Below are 22,669 nucleotides of genomic sequence, written 5' to 3'. Positions count from 1 at the left end.
GCAGAATGCACAGGGGGATGAGTCCAGTGGGCTTAAAGAAGCTATTGGATTGACAACATTCAGGTTCTACAGGTGCTGAAATGCTAGGCAGATACTGAACATCTGTCTTGTAACAATATCAGCCTGTTCCTGTTTTCCTGCTGGTAAACCATGCTCTGGTCTAGGTGGGTGTATTATCACCTGGGTAATCTGAGTTTATTCCCAAGCATAAGTGAAAATTAATTTGACCTCTGTGAATATGGATAGGTGACTGAATGCCTACTTTTGTCTGTGCGTGCATTATTTCTTCTTGTTATAAATAACACCACGAGCTTCAGAAACGTTTTTACTGCAAGCACAATTAAAACGAGTATGTAGATGCTTTTATTTGGAGTTACTAAAGTATTGCAATAGGTTTGACTCGTTAATAGACAAAATCTCTTATGGGTGGTTTTTTTCTTTTCTCAGTGTGAGAAAATTTCTAGCGCGATTCTTTCCACCCTAGAGTATTACAGACTGCTAGTACGGTCAATACTTCCCTTAAATCTTTTGTTGAGCACAATGAGCCTCCCTGTCCTTTTTATGCAGAGAGTGGTAGAGTTTCACCCCCCACTTAAAATGTAGATAATACATTGTTTGGAGAAGTTTGTTTGAAAAAGTGGTTTAGGTTGGAATGAGTTGTCACCTAGGCACTCTGTGTGGGTGTGCTTATACTGAGAACTCGATACTGTGGGAAAGCTGCAAGGCACCTTATAAGATGATAGAAAAGAAATACTGTACCACAATTAGTTTTACTCACAAATTAGATAGGATTTTGTTATCGTGATTAATTGTGTCTTACCATATTCCAGGAGAATGTAAGCAATAGTAGGAGCTGAAATTCTTGAAGGAGAACGAAAAGATTAAGAAGTAAAAGGTACAGCAGCAATCTTGAGATCTTTGCTACTTTTGCTAGCAAATACAAGCACAAGCTCTGAATTCTTGGATAGGTCAAAGCGATAAGCAGCTCCCTTTTCAATGACCAAGTTCATTTGATCATCGATTGAGACAAAACAATTCTTTGTTTTGTTAGTATTACTGAATCTTTAGGAAAAAGTTGGCATTTAAACCAAAAGCTACCTTTACTGCAAGGCTAGTTTCTAACATTTCAGGTATCCTTTTTTTTCTAGGCTTCTAAATCGTGAATTCTCTATTGATTTCATTTGCTTTAAAGAATCCTGCTAATATGATAGACCAGCGCAGCGTGTTGTCCTTTCCCCTATTCTCCACCTGATTCTTCTTGATTTCGTTCAGTAGCGGAAAGGGAGGCAGAGGAGTCTCAAGCCCTTTTATGGCGCTGTCTCCAGTTGTGAGCAGAAGCAGGTAGGATGCTGCTGGCATCATCCTCAGCTACTGGCACTTCTGCCTCCCTTGTGCAGCTGCATTCAGAGCCGTGTCAGGGAGCTGGTACAGAAGGAAAGTGACCTTTTTTTTTTTGCTTCGGTTAGTTTTCACATGGATCCAGTTCTCTGACCCGGTTGACAGTCAGAGAGCTTGTACTGTCATGGGGATGGCCTCAGGAGCAGCTGGGAGAAGGGTCAGATCTGGCAGCTCAGATTTATGCTGGATAAGTATACCAAGGCAGTCCTGGCTTCATAGGCTTCAAGATCCCCATTTCTTCCAGGGTAGAACAAAAATAAAACTACAGGTGTATGCAACTCTCTCCTTCAGTGCGGTTGGGTAATGCCCCGCTGCAAAGCCAGAGCGCAGCCTCCACGGCAGCTCACTGCAGAGCAACACCTGGGAGTGCCGGGGTGATAAGCAGGTTTTCAGGGCAAGTTGTATACAGAAAGAGACTGGAAGATTAGATTGGAAAACAAAGGGTTGTGTGACCTAGAGGAGTGTATGGAAGGGTAACAGGTGAACGTGCTTGAGCCTCTTTGCAAATATTTCCAATATTCTGCTCTGTTCACGTGTGCCTCTAAATCTGCAGTAACTTGCAGGCAGGATTTTCTAGCTCTCTATTCCTGAAAAGCTTCAAAGCCGACTGAAAGACAAAACTCGTTTGTTGTAAACTTAAGATGAAAATACAAAATGAAACATTCAGTTTCTGTTTGCTGCAGAATGTTTTCTTTTTTAGGAAAGAAAATGAAATTATTGAAGTATCTTTTAGATATCTTTGAGAAATGTGGATGTTTGATAGAGAAAAGAGAAATTAGTGAGGGGCTTTAAGTCTATTCCTGTGATTTCGTACATAATCTGGGGAAAGCTTTCAGAGCTGCAGTGAAAATAATTTCTGATGGACCAAGTGCAGACCTTGCAGAACTGCAGCATACAAAGACGTGGACTTTCACTTTGTTAAATAGCAAACAGTTTGACATTAGGGCTGACGGTCAGGAATTGAGGGCACTACAAAGGGACTGCAGCGATGAATTAAGATAGTGATACAGGGTTTGAATATTTGTTGTGTATTATCAAGGATTGGCTGCAAAATTTACAGAGAGAGAAATGAGACAGCATTTAGCAGCATTCTTTTTCCACTCCAGGTCGGGATATGGGCTGGGGGGGCTGCTAGGGGGAAATACTGCAGGATTTGGTGTTTTTATGTGCATACTTGCTCAAAACTCAGCAACAGTGAGTTGGAGGTATGGCAATAACAATGAGAAAAAGTGGGAAATTCCCTAGAAAGGGTGTGTATTCCTCATATTTGACTAACTTCAACCACTTTTACCTTGTTCTCGTGACTATTTGAATCAATTAGTTTCACTCAAAACTGCAAAATGGGAATTAAAATCCATTGTATATCTGCAGAGATCATACTAATTTATTTGTATTCTTCTCTGGCAATACGTATGCATGCATAGAAGAGGTCAAACATTTTTCTTCTGCACAGTAGTGGGAAAAAGTGAATGCTCTGACTTTATCATAGAATCATAGAATCATAGAATGGCCTGGATTGAAAAGGACCACAATGATCATGTAGTTCCAACCCCCCTGCTATGTGCAGGGTCGCCAGCCACTAGTCCAGGCTGCCCAGAGCCACATCCAGCCTGGCCTTGAATGCCTCCAGGGATGGGGCATCCACAACATGGATGGGGCATTCACATGTTTAATTGTGTTTATCTAAACAAGCTCTAGTTTGCACTTCCTTCTTTGCCCTCACCTCTTTTGCAGTGGAAATATGCATTTTATTCCAACCCACAGGATCTCACAACTGCTGGAGACTGTGCAGAGGGAACACCTGAATGGTTCCACACTGTCACTGGGCCCCATCACACATGCACTGGTTTCATGCCTGAGCACATTCCCAGCCAGGTGAGCCACTTTGGGGGCTGACTGAAAGGCTGAACACCGCTCCAGATCTACATCTCCTGTCTCCGTTTTCCCCAAAGGGAGCGATGTAATTTCAGACCCTTGGTTAAAGAGTTACAAATATTTAGGGAAACAGATAAGTCACTGCTAATTGATTCCCTGGGCCACTTGCTCCCGGTTTTGGAGACAATGCTGGCATTAAAGGTGAGGCATGAAACAGGCAGAGTTACTGATATCTGTTGAGCTCTGGGATTGCGCCATACAGGCAGGAAGCAGAGGAGGATATGGCATTAATAACCGTAACTCCAGAGAAACTTTGAGTTCCTTCTGGTTTTCATATGTAGCCTGGAACTTGAACATATTTAAATATCACTGCTTCAAAAGTGCACACCACCAGGGGATGCTTTTAAAGTGAGGAACAAAACAGTATATTTCAGTCCGTCAGCGAATAATTGTTAGGTTATTTAAATGGCTGATGAAGTAGATCTGTACTGAAACAAACTACAGATGCTCTCTTGTAAGCAATGGTCTTTGCACTGGGCTTTTCATTGCTTTACAACTTTAATTTCTCGATAGAGTCATTTCCTAGCTCACATTCTCTAGCACTGCTCCCCAAATAACTGACCCCCACCATTCAGAAAGGCAACACTATTTATATGTTTTGTTGTCTTTGATTATTTCTTCTTTCTAAATTTCACTGTTTATATTCATGATCAAAGCCATCAAAGGCATCCATATTACTGAATCACAGAAATGTATGGATTGGAAGTCTGGAGTTCATCTAGTTCAGCTCCTCTGCTAAAGCAGGTTCCCTACAGTAGAAGCACAGCAGAGCATGCAGGTGAGTTTTGGTTATCTCCAGAGGAGGAGACTCCATAACCTCTCTGAACAGCTTTTTCCCATGCTCTCTCACCCTTACAGTAAAGAAGTTTTTCTTCAAGTTTGTATGGAACTTTGTGTGTTCCATTTTGTGCCCATTGCTCCTTGTTCTGTTAATGGGCACCACTGTAGAGCCTAGCCCCATCCACTTGACTCCCACCTATTAGATATTCATAAGCACTGATAAGGATCCTCCCTCCGTCTTCTCTAGGCTGAGCAGTCCCAGGTCTCTCAGCTTTTCCTCATAAGGGAAATGCTCCATGCCCCTAGTCATCTTTGTCACTTTCTGGTGGACCCCTTTGAATTTCCCTTTTTTGAACTGAACTTGACACAGTACTCCAGACATGCCCTCACCAGGGAAGAGTAGAGGGACAGAATCACCTTCCTCAACCTGCTGGTCATGCTGTTTTTATTGCACTGCAGCATATCATTGGGCTTCTTGGCCACAAGGGCACACTGCTGGCTCATGGCCAACCTGTTGTCCACCAGGACACCCAGGTCCTTCTCTGCAGAGCTCCTCTCCAGTAGGTCATCCCCTAACATGTACTGATGCATGTGGTTATTCCTCCCCAGATGTAGGACTCTGCACTTGCCCTTGTTGTACCTCATTAACTTAATCTCTGCCCAGCTCTCCAGCCTGACCAGGTGTTGCTGAATATCAGACATTCCTGCCAGCTTCGTATCCTTAGCAAACTTTCTGAGGGTGGACTCTATCCCTCCATCCATGTCATTGATGAAGATGTTGAACAAGACTGGATCTGGTACCACCCCCTGGTGAGCACTGCTAGTTACAGGCCTCCAACCGGACCTGTGCCCTGATCACAGCCCTCTGAATTTTGCCGGTCAGCCAGTTCTCAGTCCACCTCACTTTCTACTCATTTATCCCAGACTTCTTTCTAAGCTTACCTACAAGGATGTTATGGGAGACAGAGATATCGTGGGAGACATTTTACTGTCTGTACTTCAGCATTTAATAAATACAGCTGTAATAATTAGTGCTAAATGGAAAATTAGACCCAGAATCCTCAGATTATATGCTTAGCATTTAAAGAAATCCTTTATGGTGAAAGTACATCCAAGCTAAAACCAGTAATGTGGGAAAAACTTAACCCTTTTCCTTAGGCTTGGAGAGGTAGTTGATAGCTGCAGTGGCTGTTTGACTCCCTTGTTCAGATTAAAAAATAAATTAAAGGAGGGAGGAAGGGAATGAAAGAGCATTTCCTTACCAGGCAGTCACACGAGCTATTGTCTGCGCGCTCCCACCCCCGGCTCTTTCACACGGGCACACGCACACAAAAAGCCAGTTTTGTGTAGTTCTGAGCACACAGATGTTCCTCTTGGCATCCCTACAGTATGGATAGGTTTTTTTGCAGACGCAGAATGTGAGGCTTCTTTGTTGGAGACAAAGTGTTGCCTGTGGTGGGAACTGCTGCAGTGATGGGAAAGTATCGTAATGTATTGTTGGATTACTGTGTTTTTTTTTCCCAGTAGAGACAGTACATTAAAGTAGCTTTGTGGGCAGTGAATTGTTTGAGCCAAGCCCGGCTAATAACACTCTCTCCTTGGCAAGCAGGCTCACAAGGTATGGTTGGCATGGTTTGGATGGTCACGAGTTTGTCCCAAGCGTGTGCAGCAATGCTGGTGCATTGAGTAGTTGTTTTAACAGCCTAATCTGATGAACTGACATCTGCAGGTATAGCTGATGTACTTTCAGATCTTAATTGTTTAATTGTACAGAGAGCTGAAACTATATGTGCCTTCTCTGCAGTTGTTCTTAGGACATCTATTCAGGGTCTTCCATGTAATAGTTCTGAGAAAATGTCTTAAAATAAGAAACAAATAGCATTAAATGTTTGCCTTAGTTTTCATAGAAAAGGAAATAAACATTTCAAATTGTTTCTTTTGCTACAGCCTGTCGGAGAACCCCGTTCCTTGGGAGCTGCTGAAATACATACAGTCATTGTCATGACTTTTTTCTGTTCTGGCTGGCAGTTCTAAATACAGTAAATATGTTTTGGTTTGAAATGTAGGCTTACGCAGCTCCAGTTGAAAGATCACACAGATGAGGTGGGTGGAGAAAATTACATTTGTCTCCACTTCAAAACTGTTCAAAATCCTTGAGGAAGCTGCTTCCCAAGAGAGTTTGGAGACAAGACTATGGCAGATAAGGTTATCTGAATCTCTGAAGACCATTACTGATTTTGCTTCTCAATTTGTTCCCCTAATGACAGAAGCTATTTTTTTTCCTTTTCACCCAGATATTTTTAACTATCTATCATTGGTTTCTTCACTGTCGAAAAAGATGAAATGATTTATTTTTTCTTTGGAGCTTTAATTGTTCCACGGCTATTAAAAAACAAAAACAACAACAAAAATCCAAAACCTCGTTAGTTACTTGTTTTCTCAGTTTGTGTTTGTTTATTGTCTTCATGAGAATTTATCAGTGTTTCTTTGTTGATCAGAAGACATATAAAGTATCATAGTATCAAAGTATCATAGAGTCATAGAATCATAAATTGGCATGGGTTGAAGTGACACTAAAGACCATCGAGTTCTAGCCCCCCCTTCATGGACAGGGTTGCTAACTGCTAGATCAGGGTGCCCAGGGCCCCATCTAACCTGGTCTTGAATACCTCCAAGGTGGGACATCCACAGCTTCTGTGAGCAGCCCATTCCTGTGCCTCACCGCCCTCAGTAAAAAATATCTTCCTAATATCTCAGCTGAATCTCCCCTCTCAGTTTAAAGCCATTCTTCCTTGCCCTGTCACTATCAGAACGTGTAAAAGTCAGTCTCCATCTTGTTTATAAGCTCCTTTTAAGCACTGAAAGGCTGCAATGAAGTCTCCCCAGAGTCAGGATGAATAAGCCCAGTCCCCTTAGTCTTTCGTGGGGCCTCCTCTGGACTTGCTCCAACACCTTTGTGTCTTTCTTGTACTGGGAGCCCCAGGCCTGAATGCATTCTTCCAGGTGGGAGCTCACGAGGCAGAGACAATCACCTCCCTCGCCTTCCTGGCCACCCATCTTTTGATGCACTCCAGGATACAGTTGGCTTCTGGGCTGCATGTGCACACTGCTGGCTTATGTTCAACTTTTCATCCGTCAGGACCCCCAAGTCCTTATTTGCAGGTCTGCTCTCAATGAATTCTTCTCCCAGTCTGTACTTGACCACAACCCTCTAGCTTATCCACTGAATAGTCCACCCTCCAAATCCATATTTTTCCAATTTGATAATGATTTTTCCAATGAGATAATGAAATCATAAGAGACCACATTAAATGCTCTGCTCCATTCCTTTGTCCCTAAGGACAGCTTCCCAGGGGATAGCATCCAATAATTCCTTAAACAGCGGGAAGTTCATGCTCCTAACTGCTTTTTACTAAGTCATATTCTTTGAGATCACACAGATCAGGTAGATATGGAAGATATTTTTTCTTCCCCTTAGCATTGTTCTGCTCCTTTCTGTTTCAGGAACTCAACACACACCTTGATGCTGGACCCAGTGACACAGTTTCTTTACTGGAAGTTTCTCCTTGTGTGCTTCCAGCTTGCAACTTCCAATTGTCCCTCCATGTCTCTTTTGATGTTACTTTTGACATATCCAGCTGTCCACTTCTTCTTCATTGCCTCCAAAACTAACTTTCTGCTGTACCTTCTAAGTTTCTTTTGATAGTTACACTCAGTGATGTGATCTGTATGTCCTTAACCTCAAGCATCATAGCTTTATGATGATCTTTGTTATTTCTAATGTCGTAATTATGTCTACTCATACCTTGTTTCCCACTGTTTCTTAAAGTTTTCCCTTTTAGTATTTCTGGAAGCTGCCCTAACAGTCTGTGCTCACTCTTGCCAACATCATACTAGCCCTGTTTGGACCACAGCACTCTTCACAGATATTTTTATGTTTGCTTGTTCTGTCCTTGATAAAATACATTTTTTTTTTTAAATCTGAAACATACCTTTTGCAAAACTGTCCCTCTCTGGCTCTATTTCTCTAATACTAGTTATTTTTAGCAAAAAGAGAAACCATCAAATACTGGGTTTTCTCAGACAGCTGCATGGCATTCTGCTGGGTTTTTTTTTAAGTATTTTTACCCCATGCTTCGCGCTCTTCCTTGCCAGTTCTTGAAAATTGAACTGACAGTGTCAAAGCATTCGTATTTATAAGGTGCCGCTCCCCAGTAAGATTTTCATGTTGTCTTTGAATAGGCTTTTATTAACTCTGAAAGCATTTGAATGAATAATGCAAGTGTTAGCATGCAAAGAAATGTTCCTGACGGAATCTGAAAATGTCCCTTTTACAGGAGCATCATGACCTTTTTTTCATCAGAAAATCTGTTCTGTATTTGTATTGTTTATTCATAATATAAGTAGCCGAGATTGTTCGTGAGACATTCGGATTAAAGGGACACTAACAAGTAATTGAAACTTTAAAAAGTGTTACTTAGCATGTTTAAATGTGAGTACTGTTCTCTCGTATTTAAATGCAGGTATGCATTCAAGATCTGCACGCTCCGTGATGCTTCAGGATAATTTGTGTGCAGTGAAAATTGTGAGGCTTACAGTCTGTTGTTAGAGCAGTACTTTCTCCCCTCATGATCCCATTTTCCTATTGTCAGTTTTCTCAGACTTTTACCATGACATTAATGCTGTCAGATATTCATACATAAATCTTCTGTTCCTTCTTTGAGTGACTTGTGTATGTCTGTGCAGTCTGCATCTTACAGACCAACTGTTGTGTAAGTGTGACTTGCCTTTTGCCGTAAATGAACGGTAAAAGTGACTGAGCAAGCCTATGGGTAGTTGTTATGGATGGTGCTATTATGTAGGTGACGACAGCCAAAAAGAGAGCTGGGCAAGACATGGGAATAGGGAGCTTCATGGAGAGGCTGGTACTTTCCAGCAGTCCTTTGGCAAAGAGCAGTCCTCAGCACGTGGCTACAGCCGCTTGATTACGGAGAACCAAATGGGAGCTCCATCCGTTCTTCTCTGTTTTCTTTCAGACACAGCAATTCTTTCTAACCCAGTGTTCCCCTAAGGCATCACTCTCATTCTCCAAAGTTGTATTCCTCAGCTTGCACCTCCTCCAGACACCACCAGTATTTCTCTGAGTATTTTCCCTTCATAGAGGCCCCAAAATCATTAGTGCCCAAACTTCCCCCTTCTTTAGCCCCTTTCCCATCTATAAAGTTGGATTCACATGCACCTGGAGATTCAGCCATCTCTTTCAACTGTTCAGTAACTCCATTTTCTATGTCTGAGCGCTCTGCCACCAGTAAGCCATTCTTCCATAGCTTCGTCACCCATCTTTTGCATCAAGCCTCTCCCAGGAGAAAGGAGATCAGGTTTATAGCGACAGTGGGCTTTAAAGACAAAGAAGGGGTGTGGGAATTACTTACTATCAACTCAGGTGGGAGCAGGGTTGGAAGATATGTCTGCAAAAACCTGCTGACAGTACGAGAATTATCCTGGCTTGCTGATGTTTTTCCTGTGTGTCAACTTTTCCAAGCTGTACAAACCTTGAGGGTTGAGCACCAAGGTTGAGCAAGTTTTTAAATGCAGTGCCATTGTTCCCGTAGCTTGTGTCATTACCCAGAAAGTAAGGGGGAAAAACAGCCTGATTTGAATTTTCAGAAAACAGTGTCTGTCTGGTTCATCAAAACCTACTGTTTTTAATCCCTTATGAGAGACCTGTCAGGATTGCTGGTGCAATGGGACTGGAATTGGCTGAGAAAACTGAGAAGCTTTGTAAGAAAAAGAAGAAGAGGATGCAAAGTAAGAGAAGACCGGAGAAAATACCTCATAGTTCTTCCCAGGACAGAAGAAACATGGGAACAATTGGTCAGAGATCCTGGGGAGACAGGGATCAGATGAGGATGTGATTAGGGAAACAGTGAGTGTAGGAAAAGAGAAAGATCAAGACTGCATATATTAAGAGGAACATGAAAATCAGACCTGTGTATACTGGTTACGATTTGGAGGGCTGAAGACTTAGAACATGAAGAGTAGGTCCCAGCATGGGGAAGGAAAGGGACAGAAACTGTGACAGGGATCAGTTGCAGAAAGATGGAGAAAAGTGTCTGCTCAAGTGTGCTTCATGGAATCTTTTTCCTGGATTCCTTTTTCTTTCATCTTCTAAGCAGTTTGCTGAACATCTGGTGACTATAAGCATGAAGAGCTATGCTTTTTAATATCTTGTAGACTAAATTAGTATATTTATTACAGCAAAGCATATAATAATCTTTATTTTTTAGCATTTTATAAGTTATAATATATATATATTTTTTTAAATCAAAATAGTTCATTACATAGTTTAAACAGGAGAAAAAATGTAACAATCTGAAAGACTCAGATTTCTTTAATTCTATTCCTTTGGAGTGATTTTTTCCTCTCAAGTTAAAAGATACATTTTATATTATAGACTGACAAAGTAACTGGCATAAATTATTTCATGAAACCGAAACTGTGCCTGATACACATTCTGAGATGACAGCAGCCACCTTTTGCAAGTTTCTTTTGTCAAAAGTTACCTCACTTGCCATAGAGAAAAGGTTGTGGCATTCATCTCTGATGTGATATGAAGTGCATTTTAAAATACGTTTTACAAGGAAGGTAATCCAGGGATTCCTTTGATTTCACTTTTGGAAAGCTAGAATGTGTCGAGAGATGCTAAAAACAATCAAAAACCAAATTCTCTGAATCAATACCCTCAGTATAGGAGTGTCAAACCAGGTTTAGTAGCTGTTTTCTTGTTCCCTTCAGACAGGCAGGCTTATGGAAGTGGGATGGGTGGTGTGGAAGAATGGATAGTGGGTGAAAATGGTTGTAGTGCACCCTAAATATTTCATTTAGCTTTGAATTTCACCACTTATCGTTCCAAAAGAAAGCAGTGGAAATTGAAAAACAGCAGTAAAATAGAAGGAATGTAGTCTAAAATCCTCTGTTTGTGTTTCAAAATTGCAGCCCTGCATTTTGATGACATGGAACAGAGGATACCTGTGAGTGAATTTTTAAAATGAGAAATAGGGAAGACCCCGTGGGACTCAGCCATTTCTGCAACTGTATTCTTTTTGAAACACCTTTCTCCAGAATAAAATGTTTGTTGCTTTGAACTTTAAAATAATAACTTGAGTAGTTTTAATGGAAAAAAGACTGCTTGCTAATTTGAGATCACACGCAATATTAAATATTGGATAGTTTAACAAAACGCTTTAATGTTTGCACCTATAATTTAGTGTTTGAATAAAATTCTTGATGCTGTTTAGTAAGCTGAAAATGCTTCCTCAACATGTGAAATTGCATGCCTGCAAAGCTGCTCTCCTTTTTTCCTGGTAGCAAATGGTGTAATTATGATCAAAAAATATTTTTCAGTTACAGTCTCCTTATTTTCACATGCTTATTGCTTTCTAAGTTAACTCCTTTGCTGTAGCCTGAAATGACTTTGATATTAAAAAATAACATTTCCTTCCCCAGCCTTCTTGAAAGTTAGCAAGAGCTGAAATATGCCATGCCATACCCTCCCCCTTCAATCTCATGGTGTAAAGATATATCTTTTTATTTCTTGTCATGGTAGTTTATAAATATGTTTTAAGGGGACGTATTAAAATGACTTACTTTGTGAAAATTATAAGCTGAAAGTCTTGACTGAAGAGTTCTGGGGTTTATTTCCTTTAATTTATTAAGATTTTAAGAGATGTAAAGCTTCAGTGGAAAGGGGAAAGGATTAAGATAAGGACCAGGTGGCCATAAAAGAGCTGTAGTTAGTCACAAGGAAGCTGCCATGTTGCTTGGGTTTGCAAACATACACTGTGCTACTTCTGTACTGTCAGAGAAAAAAAAAACCACGCTACTTTTAATGGAATAAAAGGACATAAATGTTTATTTTTTAATTTGCTTTTAAAGTGTCTTTAAGGAGTGTAAGCAGTGCTATCAAAGCTCCACTGTGAGTTTTGTCAGTGCTCCTACATATTTAATACGTCGGTGATGTATGGTTGCATAGACTTAATGTTCAAAGAAGATTTTTCTACTCGGTTCTCAAATTTCTTCTCCATGACAGTCTGAAGAAAAAGCATTGAAACAATTATTTGAGTTACCTCCAACTTAAGTCATACTCTGTAAATGGACACTTGAGGAGAGGTGTGCCTTTATTCCCAGCATTTTGCCCACTCCAGAACAAATGGAGAGAAGCCTGCGAGTTCTTGTTCAAACTACAGAAAGCTTTTTGGAACGCTTTGATCCATGGCTTAATTTCAGGTGAAGGTTTCTGGTGAGTACTTCAAATGGGTGCCCACATCACTTCCAGTGCTGGCCTGGGTCGGGATCGTGGCTTGGTACCAGCCATGGTGAGTTCCTACCTCAGGCAGGGTGCTTGTTGGAGTATCTCCAGCCACAACTGACGTTCTCAAAGAGTTAAAGATGATAGTTCTTGTGAGGAAAGGGTTATTAGTGGAAAAGAATAGTTTGGCTTTAAGCTCTCAGTGTCTGTTTATATTTTGGAGTATGTCTGAGCAAGAAAATTGGGTATTGTTTTTAAAAAGAAGCTGCTCCTAGGTGGTTAGGATGTTGATAAAGTATGATTGATAGCAAGGGGATTCAGAGAACAGCTGTGCTCTGGGATAGTGCCATTTAGGAGGAAGCAGAGAAAATAAATGCTTTCTCATGTGGATGTGTGTTATGTGTAGAAGTGTTGTAGGATATAGGGATCTGAGTGAAATACCTGTCCCATGTGCTTTATCTCCATGAATTCAGTTCTGTCATTCTCTTCTGATGACATTTTATTAAAAAGTCATATAGAAGTAGGGAAAGATTTGACTACTTGCAAAAGAATTTTTTAGCATATTACCATACCTTGTATATACATATACATGCAAGCAAATTTTCTTTGCTTCAAAGTGAATTTAATACTTTCACCTGCCACTAAGAAGTAGTAGAGTAAAAACGTGTGCATCCTTGACAAGCTCCTCATGTGGGGGTTGGGTGATGGTTAGTCGTTCCTGCCGATGGTCATGAGATAGGATGGTCTTGAATACCAGTATTTTTACTCAAAAAATACAGCAAGTCCTTTTGCAGAATGGAGTAGACAGCTTCTTTCCTTTTACACTGGTGTTCTGGGTGTACTGGGACACAGTTTCTGAAAATAATGAAATGCCTGCTTTGTTTCTGGGTCCTGCTTAAAGCATCTGCTTTAAATGTAGTCTAGTTTTATCTGTTTTAGGATAAATACCTTCATGGATAGAATATGATTACTCTGCATAGAGCAGCCTATCATTTCATCTTGACCTAAATGTGGTGGATGGACCACCACTGCAAGTTGTATTGCTCTTTCTATTTTATCTACAACTTCTTGTTTATTCTAATGTTGCTTTAGTTGTAGGGGACATCTGTCATAAACCTAAATGTTTATATTCACACAAATTGGCAGTTGTGTCAGCTTCTTAAAGTGATGTTCTTCAGGATCTCTGTAATCAGATGTTCTGTGACTGGAAAATGTTCTTTAATAGATGGGGTTAGCATGGTTAAAGTTATCTGGATTGTAGTGTTTTTTACAAAAGTAGAGTCGCTTGGATTTTCCTTACAGATGTATGCAAAAGTCATGACTGAAAACTTGAGGAGAGTCCTGTATAAACTGTACAGCAAAGTTTTTGTAATACTAAAGTGGGGGTGTTGAGCTTAATATGTTTTATTAAATCTAATTTATTTATGAATTCTGAGAAGTAGTTTCTGCTCAGCTTTCCCTCATTGGCTTTTCTGATTCCGAATAGCACTTTTAAAGTTTTGATAAGAATAAAATAATTCCATCTATGCTGTGAAACACTCCTATAGATTAGCAAACAGACCAAAAGGAGCTGTTGAATGATGAAAGTAATATTTTGTATTCCAGTTAGAGATATGTAACTCAGTATCTTCCTTGCTTTACACTGCCAAATATAGTGAGGACGTCCAATTCCATTCTAAGCCTCATTCAGTTCAATATTGCTTAGAAAAGCATTGGACTCTGAACAGTTTCAGAACTCCATCTACTTTACACTGTTGGTGAGCTGCTTTTCCTGTAGAAGGGAGAAAGGGATTACTGGCCTCTTAACATTTGTCACGAGCCCACTACTTCTAGTATTAAGTTTCAGTAGGTTGGAAACATATCCTTCATCTTCCAAAAACAGCGCAGAATGCAGTAGTTCATGGCTCTGAATGTAGTGTCACTCAAGCTTTAATAATTTCATGTATCATCTTCTTTTCAGTGAATCTTGTATGGCGCTACTCTATACACAGTTTCCTTCATTTCTAGACTGTTTGCCTTCTCTTGTGCTTCATCCACTACTCACACTCATCAATAAAGGCAGACAGGTGTGGTTATCTATGCCAAGGATAGTATTAGGGATCAGGGTAGCTTGATGTATGAATGTTAAGGGACCCCATCTAGCCAGCAGCTGTCAAAGAAGGTAGAGTTTGGATTAATACCAGAGAATTTCCTACAGATTTTGCACATTTTCCCAAATAGTAAAAATCACTAGCCAGCAGGTATCTTCATTTAAGGCTCTTCAGACATTGGCTGTGGGAAGTATTGAGAATCTTTCCTCTTTCTTCACCTTATCTCAAAACCTCCTGACATCTTTGGGGAACACTCTCTTTTAAATGAGCCAAGCAAATCTTGGCAGATACTTTCCATCCTTAGGGGTCTTATGCATTGTCTTTTCATTTTGTTTTGCCTTTATATTATGATTCTTAAATGTCACATGTTAGCTTTCATGGATTATTACTATCACTTATGAAACTGTTCTCTTTTGAAATGCAAACAGACAAAGGGATAGAATTGATCATTCCCCTCATAAAATGTTCTCTGGCTTTGGTAGCTATGCCATACTCTTCACCACAGCAGTTGTTACTCACATTTTGCAAATGTGGGCAAATAAATGTCTTCAATTTTATGGTTTTTTTTTTTAAAGAAAGTAGGTGGTGTTTCAAGTGTGTTGAGCGGAATGCAGGGGCAGCGCTGAGCTCTGCTCTGTGTGACAGCGACAGGGCCCGAGGGAACGGCATGGAGCTGCGTCAGGGGAGGGGCGGCTGGGGGTCAGGGACAGGGGCTGCACCACAGGGCGGTGGGCACGGAACGGGCTGCACAGGGCAGTGGGCACAGCATGAGTGCCTGAGTTCAGGGTGCTCTCAGACATAGGGTTTGGATTTTGGGTGCTGCTGTGTGGAGCCAGGAGTTGGTTTCTGTGATCCTTGTGGGTCCCTTCCAGCTCCAGTGTATTCTATAATTCTGTGACTTAAAGGGCAAACAAAAGGAGAAAAAAAAAAAAGAGTAAATAAGACACAACTCTGTAGGCAGGGCAATAGTTGTAGCTTTAGAAGAGAGACTGTGACGAGAAATTTTCTTGCCTGAGGTCCAAAGTTAGAAATATTAGCAGTTATCTGGCTTTACACTTCCTTGATAACAGCAGTGTCACCACTGACCTAATGATGGCTTGTTCTCCCTTCAATGATGTGTTGCCCTGCATGATACCATATAGTAAAATACCACGATAGAAAACACAATTTCCTCTGTAATAACTGCTCTTCAGTGGGAGTTGGTAGTGTCTTCTCTTCCATGGGCAGGATTGCATCAAGGAAGAGAGGCTCTGCAGTATTACGTAAGTCCCAGCAGATTCCTGCATAGAATTATTAATGTGTATCAACTTAATTTCTCAGTCACTGAGAATGTAAAGCTTTTCCATCTGGTATTTGTCTTTCCTCTTGGTGAAAACAGTTTCAGTGGCAGGTGAGGCTTGAAGAAGACTGTATGCAAAAAGAGACATACAAGTAAACACTGATGTTTTTGAGAAACTCGGTGTTTAGTTTTTTTTACACCAGAAGTTCACTCGTTTAAGTGCTGATGCATTTTGGGTCAGACTTAAGTTCCATTTCAACATACTGTTTGCTATGGGGCTGCTACTTCTGTCTGTGGGTAGGAGAACAGCTGTAAGGAGATGCAAGACCATTGCTTAACAAAACTTACCTTTTTCCTCTTTTCCCCTTTTCTTTGCAGCAAGTATCAGAAAGGAACCCGAGTGCGCCTGAGACTGCTGGATCTTGAACTCACATCTCGGTTCCTGGGAGCAACGACTGATACGACTTTGTTAGAAGCTGATGCGGTGCTGTTAGGGCTCGTGGAAAGCAAGCAAACAAAGCAAAAGGAGTAAATTTCATGTAAATAAATCTACTTTCTGCTTTAGAGCAAATTATACAAATGGAATGTTCACTCGGGAGAGAAACAAAAAGTTTCTTTCCGGTTGGTTATGTAAATAGTGAGATCAATAAAAGACAGTGAGCACATTGTACCCAATTCTTGCTCATTTTTTATTCACTCATCTTTCTAGCTATTTGCCTTTGCATTTAAATGTGGAAGATTAACTAAACTTCTTCAGGTAATATTAGTTGAACATTAGTCTTCTCATCCCAAATGGATGTTGGTTTGAGGCACTGTGTTTCCTGTTGCTGTGCTCCTTCTTCATGCTTCATGCAGAACAGTGTGAAGGGTTCCTCATTTCCAAGTTACAGTGCAAGGTATTTACTGCAGATATAGTCTTTGTCTCTGTTATATTACATCATTATTTTATCTTCATTTGCATTAAGGAATAGAGGTTATTCATTGCTTTAATTTGTTTTCTCATTTCCAAAGCATGTTAGTAAATTTTCTCTGGTTGTTAATGTAAACAATAAAAAAAAAAAGGCCAAACAACATGTTTCAACATAGTAGGCCAAATGCCTTAGATTTCTGCAAGTATAGTTAAGGTAAATATATAACGAGTACTTGAATGCACAAACAAAGAACCATACTATGTTTTTGATATCAAAGACCATTTTTGATTTCTGGTGTATTCGGGTCCGAATTCTGCACAGTCATTTGCAGTCTGTCCAGATGTATATAGATGTGTACAGATCTGTATAGATCCTAGCAGATGTGCTGAGGGCAGGTCAGTTTTACAACTTAACCACTGAATGATATTTCAGTCACATCAGGAAAGAGAAGGGGTCCCCAAACAGGCAGGATAGCAGAAAGCCAGCTGCAGGCTGCTGCAACTCAGGTACCTCTTTCATTGTCAAGATCTGTGGGAAACTTGGACGAGATGGCATCAGAAAGCAGAAGCTGGGGGTCATTCAGTTAAATTGTAGCTGGCCTGGTGGTCAGCTTCGCCTCCCAAACTCCAGAAGTGTTCTCCTGGTCCAAGAAATTTCAGGACACAAAGGTTGTAATCTGTTTAGAAATCTTTTCCGAAAGCATTGTCATTTTCTTTAAAGGTTGTCTTTGTTTCTTTTTTCATTTAATAGCATATGAAAGGAAAAGGGAAAGCAAAGCTTTTTGTATCTAGTTCCACAGCTTCAGTTGCCAAGTAGTTTGGTTCTTCCTGATTCCTCTACCCAGACGAAAAATTTTACGGAAGAAACAAAATTCCTTTCCTACCTGTGCCTATTTGTAATGAGAAAAGAGTTTTAAGTGCAGGCTACTGAAAGTCTCTAAGGCACTTCTCATGCATGATCTGTCAAGAAGAATGCTGTAATATAGGGTATTTATTTGCTCAAATTACTGTGAGAAATCACATGGAAAATGCGTGATAGTTCTGAAGGGAATGGATTTGTTTTCATTTTTATAGTTTTGCAAACTGAAGTTGTATTTCTGAAATAAGCAGGGATCCAAGTAAAAGAGGAAGCAAGCAGTATGAGCTGCTTTTGTTGCATTAATTTGCTCACTCATCTCAATGAACCTACAGAAGGGAGTTTGAACATGAATCATTGTATGATTCTATGATTCTGTGGTTGGGTGTTAGCCTCTAGACACCACTGAAGTAGGGAAAGAAGGCCTTTTTAAGAGCCAGAAAGGGTTTAAAATATCAAAGAGAAATCTTTTCAAGTAACTCACCCTTACGCACTTAATCAACTTTCAACAAGGAAATTTAGAAGATATGTGTGTTAACTTTCTGGGGACATCCTATGAAGTTAAAGCTGGCTTTACAACAGGATATCAAAAAGGATGACTTTTAAACACTGTAGTTGTTGCTAAATGTATAATTTGCTTTTTCAAAAAGAGCTTTTTAGATGAATCTCTGTTTGGGGTAGCCTATGCCCATTACACATTGCCTCCGTTTTGCACAGCTCCCACGTAAACAATTACAGTGATAGAGCAGGGAATCCTGAAGTGTCTTTGTTGTGGGCTGTTTGTTTTGTTCTGGAATACCTACATACACCAAGAACATGCATAGACTGCATGCCCTTAGTGCAAACTAAGGTATCACCAATGTTGGTCATTACAGAACAACCATGATATTCTCAGTTTTTACTCAGCTCTTGTAGCAGAGCAGAAATGGACAACACAATCAGATATTTGTAGTGCCATCCCCACAGAATGACATCAAATGCAGCCCCCTTTTCTGCTAGTTGCCACCTGCCCCCAGGAGTTCCCTCTTTTCGCACAATCCTTTTGCTCCTTTTCTTTTACTTTTTCTGCTTCTGAATGCACACAAGTATTCATACAACCCATTCCCATAGAACAATGCACAGTCATGTCTCCTTATCCACATATTATGGATTCCTGAATGGCTTTGCATAGACCTCTTGCATGTATCAGTTTTATTTGGAGGTCATTATTTCATACGTGAGAATACTCATTTCTACCAACAGAAAGGAAGGGTAGGAGCTATCCCACCAGGTGCTGTGACATCGTGCCTGGATCCCAGCACTGCTTAGAATACTCTCCTCGAGTATACTAAGCATGTTATCAGCATGAACCCAGTAAATGCTGCTGATTCAATGTACTGAGAAATTGGGACATAAGAACATGCACTTAGTTGTAATAGAAGCACATAATTCTGCTGAGAATTCTTAGGTCAGCATAAGTGAAGGTCTTATCACATCTGACTATGTTCATAGGACTGTGAAATCAGGAATTTCTCTACAGAGCATTTTGTGTTTCTTCTACATTTTTTCATTTTGACTTACTCTGAAGCACTGATCAGATGGGTGTCGAAAGGTAGCTACTAAAATTCATCTTTTGGATTCTGCAGCTGAGAAGACATTTGATGTTAGCTCTTCAATGTGTTTTTCAGAGGCTTCTTTCCTGGAAGAGTCTTGACTTTTGGAAGTGTTTAAGGTTTGTTTCTCCTTGGAAAATTCTTGGGTAGCAACACAGACCCCACTTCAGTAAAATAATCTGTCCTCCATTCCGCTCCCATCGAGTACTGCTTTGTGTCACACCCGCATCTCTAAAATGACAAATGTGGATAGGTCCAGTTCAAGTATTGTAATTCATCCTTGGTGCAGTGTAAAAGTTACACTCTGATGTAATACTGAATGATGAGAGAACAGCACGGAACTCATCCTCAGCAGAGGAGAGACGGCCGCCTCCTCAGCCTTTATGTCCCACTCCCACCCAGTGCCCTACATTCATTCATACGGGCATTGGTGTGCAGTGTGGTTCAGCAGCAAGCAGCTGCATTAGGTACCAAGCTTCACTGGTATGCAGCTCCAGATGTTCCCATGCATTTTGCTATGAGGTCACTTTCTAGGCCTACAACTGAAGTGCCCATGAACTTCCCTCTATCCCACGTTCACTTCTTGTTTCACAGAGGTACAACACCTGAGCACTTGCAGCACTCTTACAGATGTATGTATGAGCAGTGTTAGCTTCCATAAAAATGGAACCACAGCCACTCTGGATTTTAGCTGAAGCAATATTGTGTTATTTGGAAGAACATAGTAATTTTTTTCTGATTTTTTTTTCCTTTTATTTTAGGAATTGAACATCAAAACATCTTATATGCACTTGGAAAACAATAGCTTTCTTATGGTGTAGATTTGGAAGAAAAAATGAAAATAGTGAAATGCTCTTTTGATGACTGATGTGCCATGACAGGACCTGGTAAATCCTCTGGGCCTATCTGCCCTTTCATATTTGAGGCCTTAAGGTGATGAGATGGGGAAAAAGGGAAATGCTGAAAAAATCAGGCCTGCTACCAAGAGCAAATTAGCATCTTCCCACCAAAGCTTTGCCACTGAACTTGTTTCTGAAGAAAAGAATACTTAACGTTTTCTTTGGGGTATTCTGTAAAGCTGGGGCTCCTCCTCATTTCTTATTACTGTCCCATTTCTAACTGAGGCAAATCATTGTTCAACATTTTCTCTGGCATCATTATTCCCTTATGCTAGGAAGGCTTTCCAGTCTGTGCTGTGTCTAGAGAGCATTTTGCTGGGTGCAAGCATGCACTCTACATGTGCCTTTTAGTAAATTATGCATTCTGGGGAAGTGTTTATCACATATGAAGGGTCTAGACTTCCCAGATGAGACCATTACATCCTCATCTGGCCATAACCCAAAACAAATATTATGCCTCCCGTGACTGCATTAGACTAACATCAGTAAGTCCTTAAATACTCCCAAGTGTTCTTGTTTCCTCCTGGCTTGTGTCCTGTTCGATCAGAATGAAGCAGGCTTGTGCACTATGCTGCAGCTCTGATGAGGAAATGGGCCATTTGGTGGCATTTCGGCCCATTTGCTACACGCAGGTGAGACATGCAGCTGAGAGCTGCTTTCCTATGGGCAAGTGGATCCAAGCCATCCTCAGCCTTTTGGGTAGTTGCTGTAGCAGCCTGGCAACTTTGGGCAAACTTCTGAAAATCACAAGATATTTAAATTACTTTGGACATCTTTTTGCTTCCTTAGAAGTTAGAAGAAATGACTATTTTGCTGATGAGATACAGTGATAAAGTGTTAAGATGCCAAATAAGAAACGTTAAGGATTTGATTTACAAAGCAAGTTTGTTATGGATTTTTTTTTAAGTGTAAGAAATCATTTTTTGTTACAGAATTTAGCTAATATTATAAATCTCATTTGATACTGTTGGTGGTTGGTATCTTTGCTTTTCTCCTCAACCTTAGACATGCTTTAAGACATGGCACACACAGGAACTTGTGTTGTTTCAAGGTCTCTGTGCAGCAGCATAGAAAACAGAATTAAGGGCTCTAAGACTTTTATTACCAGGCAGAGGAGCGGTCATCTTCTCTTCATAATGATTCAACTGAATACAAATAAGTTTTAATACTAACTGAAGTTGAAGGCCAAAATCTAATGTGCCAATTATCAAAATATACAACCAGGAATGTCAGAGAATAGAGTTCAGGATGCAGCCTGACCTACCTTGCAAATGACTACGTGGACATTGTGTGGAACATCTTTGAATAACTGTGGCAACCTGAAGTTCCTGAGGACTGGAGGAAAGAAAATGTCACTCCTGTCTTCAGAAAGGGCCCAAAAGAACCTGTGCACCTGTACATGCTGTAGGCCAACTGGCTGGAAAACAGCTTTGTGGAAAAGGACCTTGGGGCTCTGCTGGATGCTATGTTGAACATGAGCCAGCAGTGTGCCCTTTGCTGCTGAGAAGGCTGATGGCACCCTTGGGCTACATTAGGTCAAGTTTTAAAAGCTGACTGAGGGAGATGATCTTTTCATCTCCTCAGCACTGATGAGCCTGGAGTGCAGTGTTCATTTCTGGGCTCCCCAGGAGAGACATGGACATGCTGGAGAGAGAGAGTCCAGCAAAGGACCATTAAGATGATGAAGGGACTGGAGCATCTCCTATGAGGAGAGGCTGAGAGAGCTGGGGCAGCTCAACCTGGAAAACAGGAGGCTCAAGGGGATCTCATCAATATCCATAAATCTCTGAGCAGGTTGCAAAGAAGACGGGGCCAGGCTCAATTCAGTGGTGTCTATGCCAGGACAAGGGACAGTGGGCACAAACTGGAACAAAGGAGGTTCCCCCAGATGACCTCCAAAGGTCCCTGCCAACCTCAGCCATCCTGTGATGAGTTGGCATTCTATTTCTTTCGCCACTCTTTCTGAACACTGCTGCTTTTTCTTTGTTGAAGTTTTTAAAACTTAGAGCTTCTACTTTTACTGATGTGGAGATGTTCAGCTCCTGAACTGGGTACGTATAGTTGTCTCTTTGGGGTTTGGTTGCTAAGGGGCTGCAGGGAATCAGGGTTTTCTGGTGGCTAATGTGGAAATTGGTACCTCCTGTGTATGCTGGAGGCTGACTTGCTCTTTGTTCAGCGTGGCCTTCACTTGTTCTGCAGTGACAGTGCAAATATGGCTACTGCTATCCTCCTCTTTCACTACAGTTATTGTTCCTCCAGGTTTAATCCTGTTATATATCTGTGCAAGCTGAGAACAGGTTTACCCAAACACACTTCCTCTGATTTGGACTCTCACATGCTGTGGTGAGGGTGTGCATCAACTTGGAGTTTGATTTAGTCGCACCGTGTCGAAGTGCAGTTGTGTCAGTGTTTTGCCACTAGCTTCTGGCAGCTGGCACAGCTGTGCTGCAGAGGTGTTCTGTTAGAGCAACAGCAGCCCAAGGGCTCATATTTCAGGTGTCCTCTCCTGTTGCTCCCTGCTACCTCCTGCCTTCACCCCGCGTGAGCTCCCATGACTTGTTGCAAGCCAGCACTGACCTAGCAGTTAAATGGCTTCACGTGACCCCCCCAAAAAACATTTAA

The 22,669-nt window shown here is 41.0% G+C and overlaps 1 protein-coding gene and 1 long non-coding RNA gene across 4 annotated transcripts in view; both read left to right on the top strand.

The window, feature by feature from the left end:
• Positions 1-16,162, top strand: part of LOC116227560 (uncharacterized) — a 29,928-nt gene extending 13,766 nt beyond the window's left edge. The window contains exons 3-4 of one of the 3 annotated variants that reach the window (XR_016465225.1): positions 3,163-3,273; positions 11,110-11,470. This is a non-coding gene — a long non-coding RNA (uncharacterized LOC116227560). Of the gene's footprint in view, positions 1-3,162; positions 3,274-11,109 lie in introns of all 3 variants that reach the window. The other 2 variants (XR_016465226.1, XR_004166597.2) reach the window with 2 other exon arrangements.
• MRPS28 (mitochondrial ribosomal protein S28) overlaps positions 1-16,460 on the top strand; it is a 70,940-nt gene extending 54,480 nt beyond the window's left edge. The window contains exon 3 of the mRNA XM_031590895.2: positions 16,169-16,460. Coding sequence (XP_031446755.2) covers positions 16,169-16,322 — 154 coding nt within the window. The 3' untranslated portion in view covers positions 16,323-16,460. The remainder of the gene's footprint in view (positions 1-16,168) is intronic.
• Positions 16,461-22,669: the final 6,209 nt, after the last annotated feature.

This window comes from Phasianus colchicus, chromosome 3 (assembly GCF_987193195.1).
Source record: "Phasianus colchicus chromosome 3, bPhaCol1.hap1.1, whole genome shotgun sequence".
NCBI classification, from domain to species: domain Eukaryota; kingdom Metazoa; phylum Chordata; class Aves; order Galliformes; family Phasianidae; genus Phasianus; species Phasianus colchicus.
The sequence above is the reverse complement of the archived record's forward strand: the minus strand, read 5'-3'. Positions and strand labels throughout refer to the sequence as shown.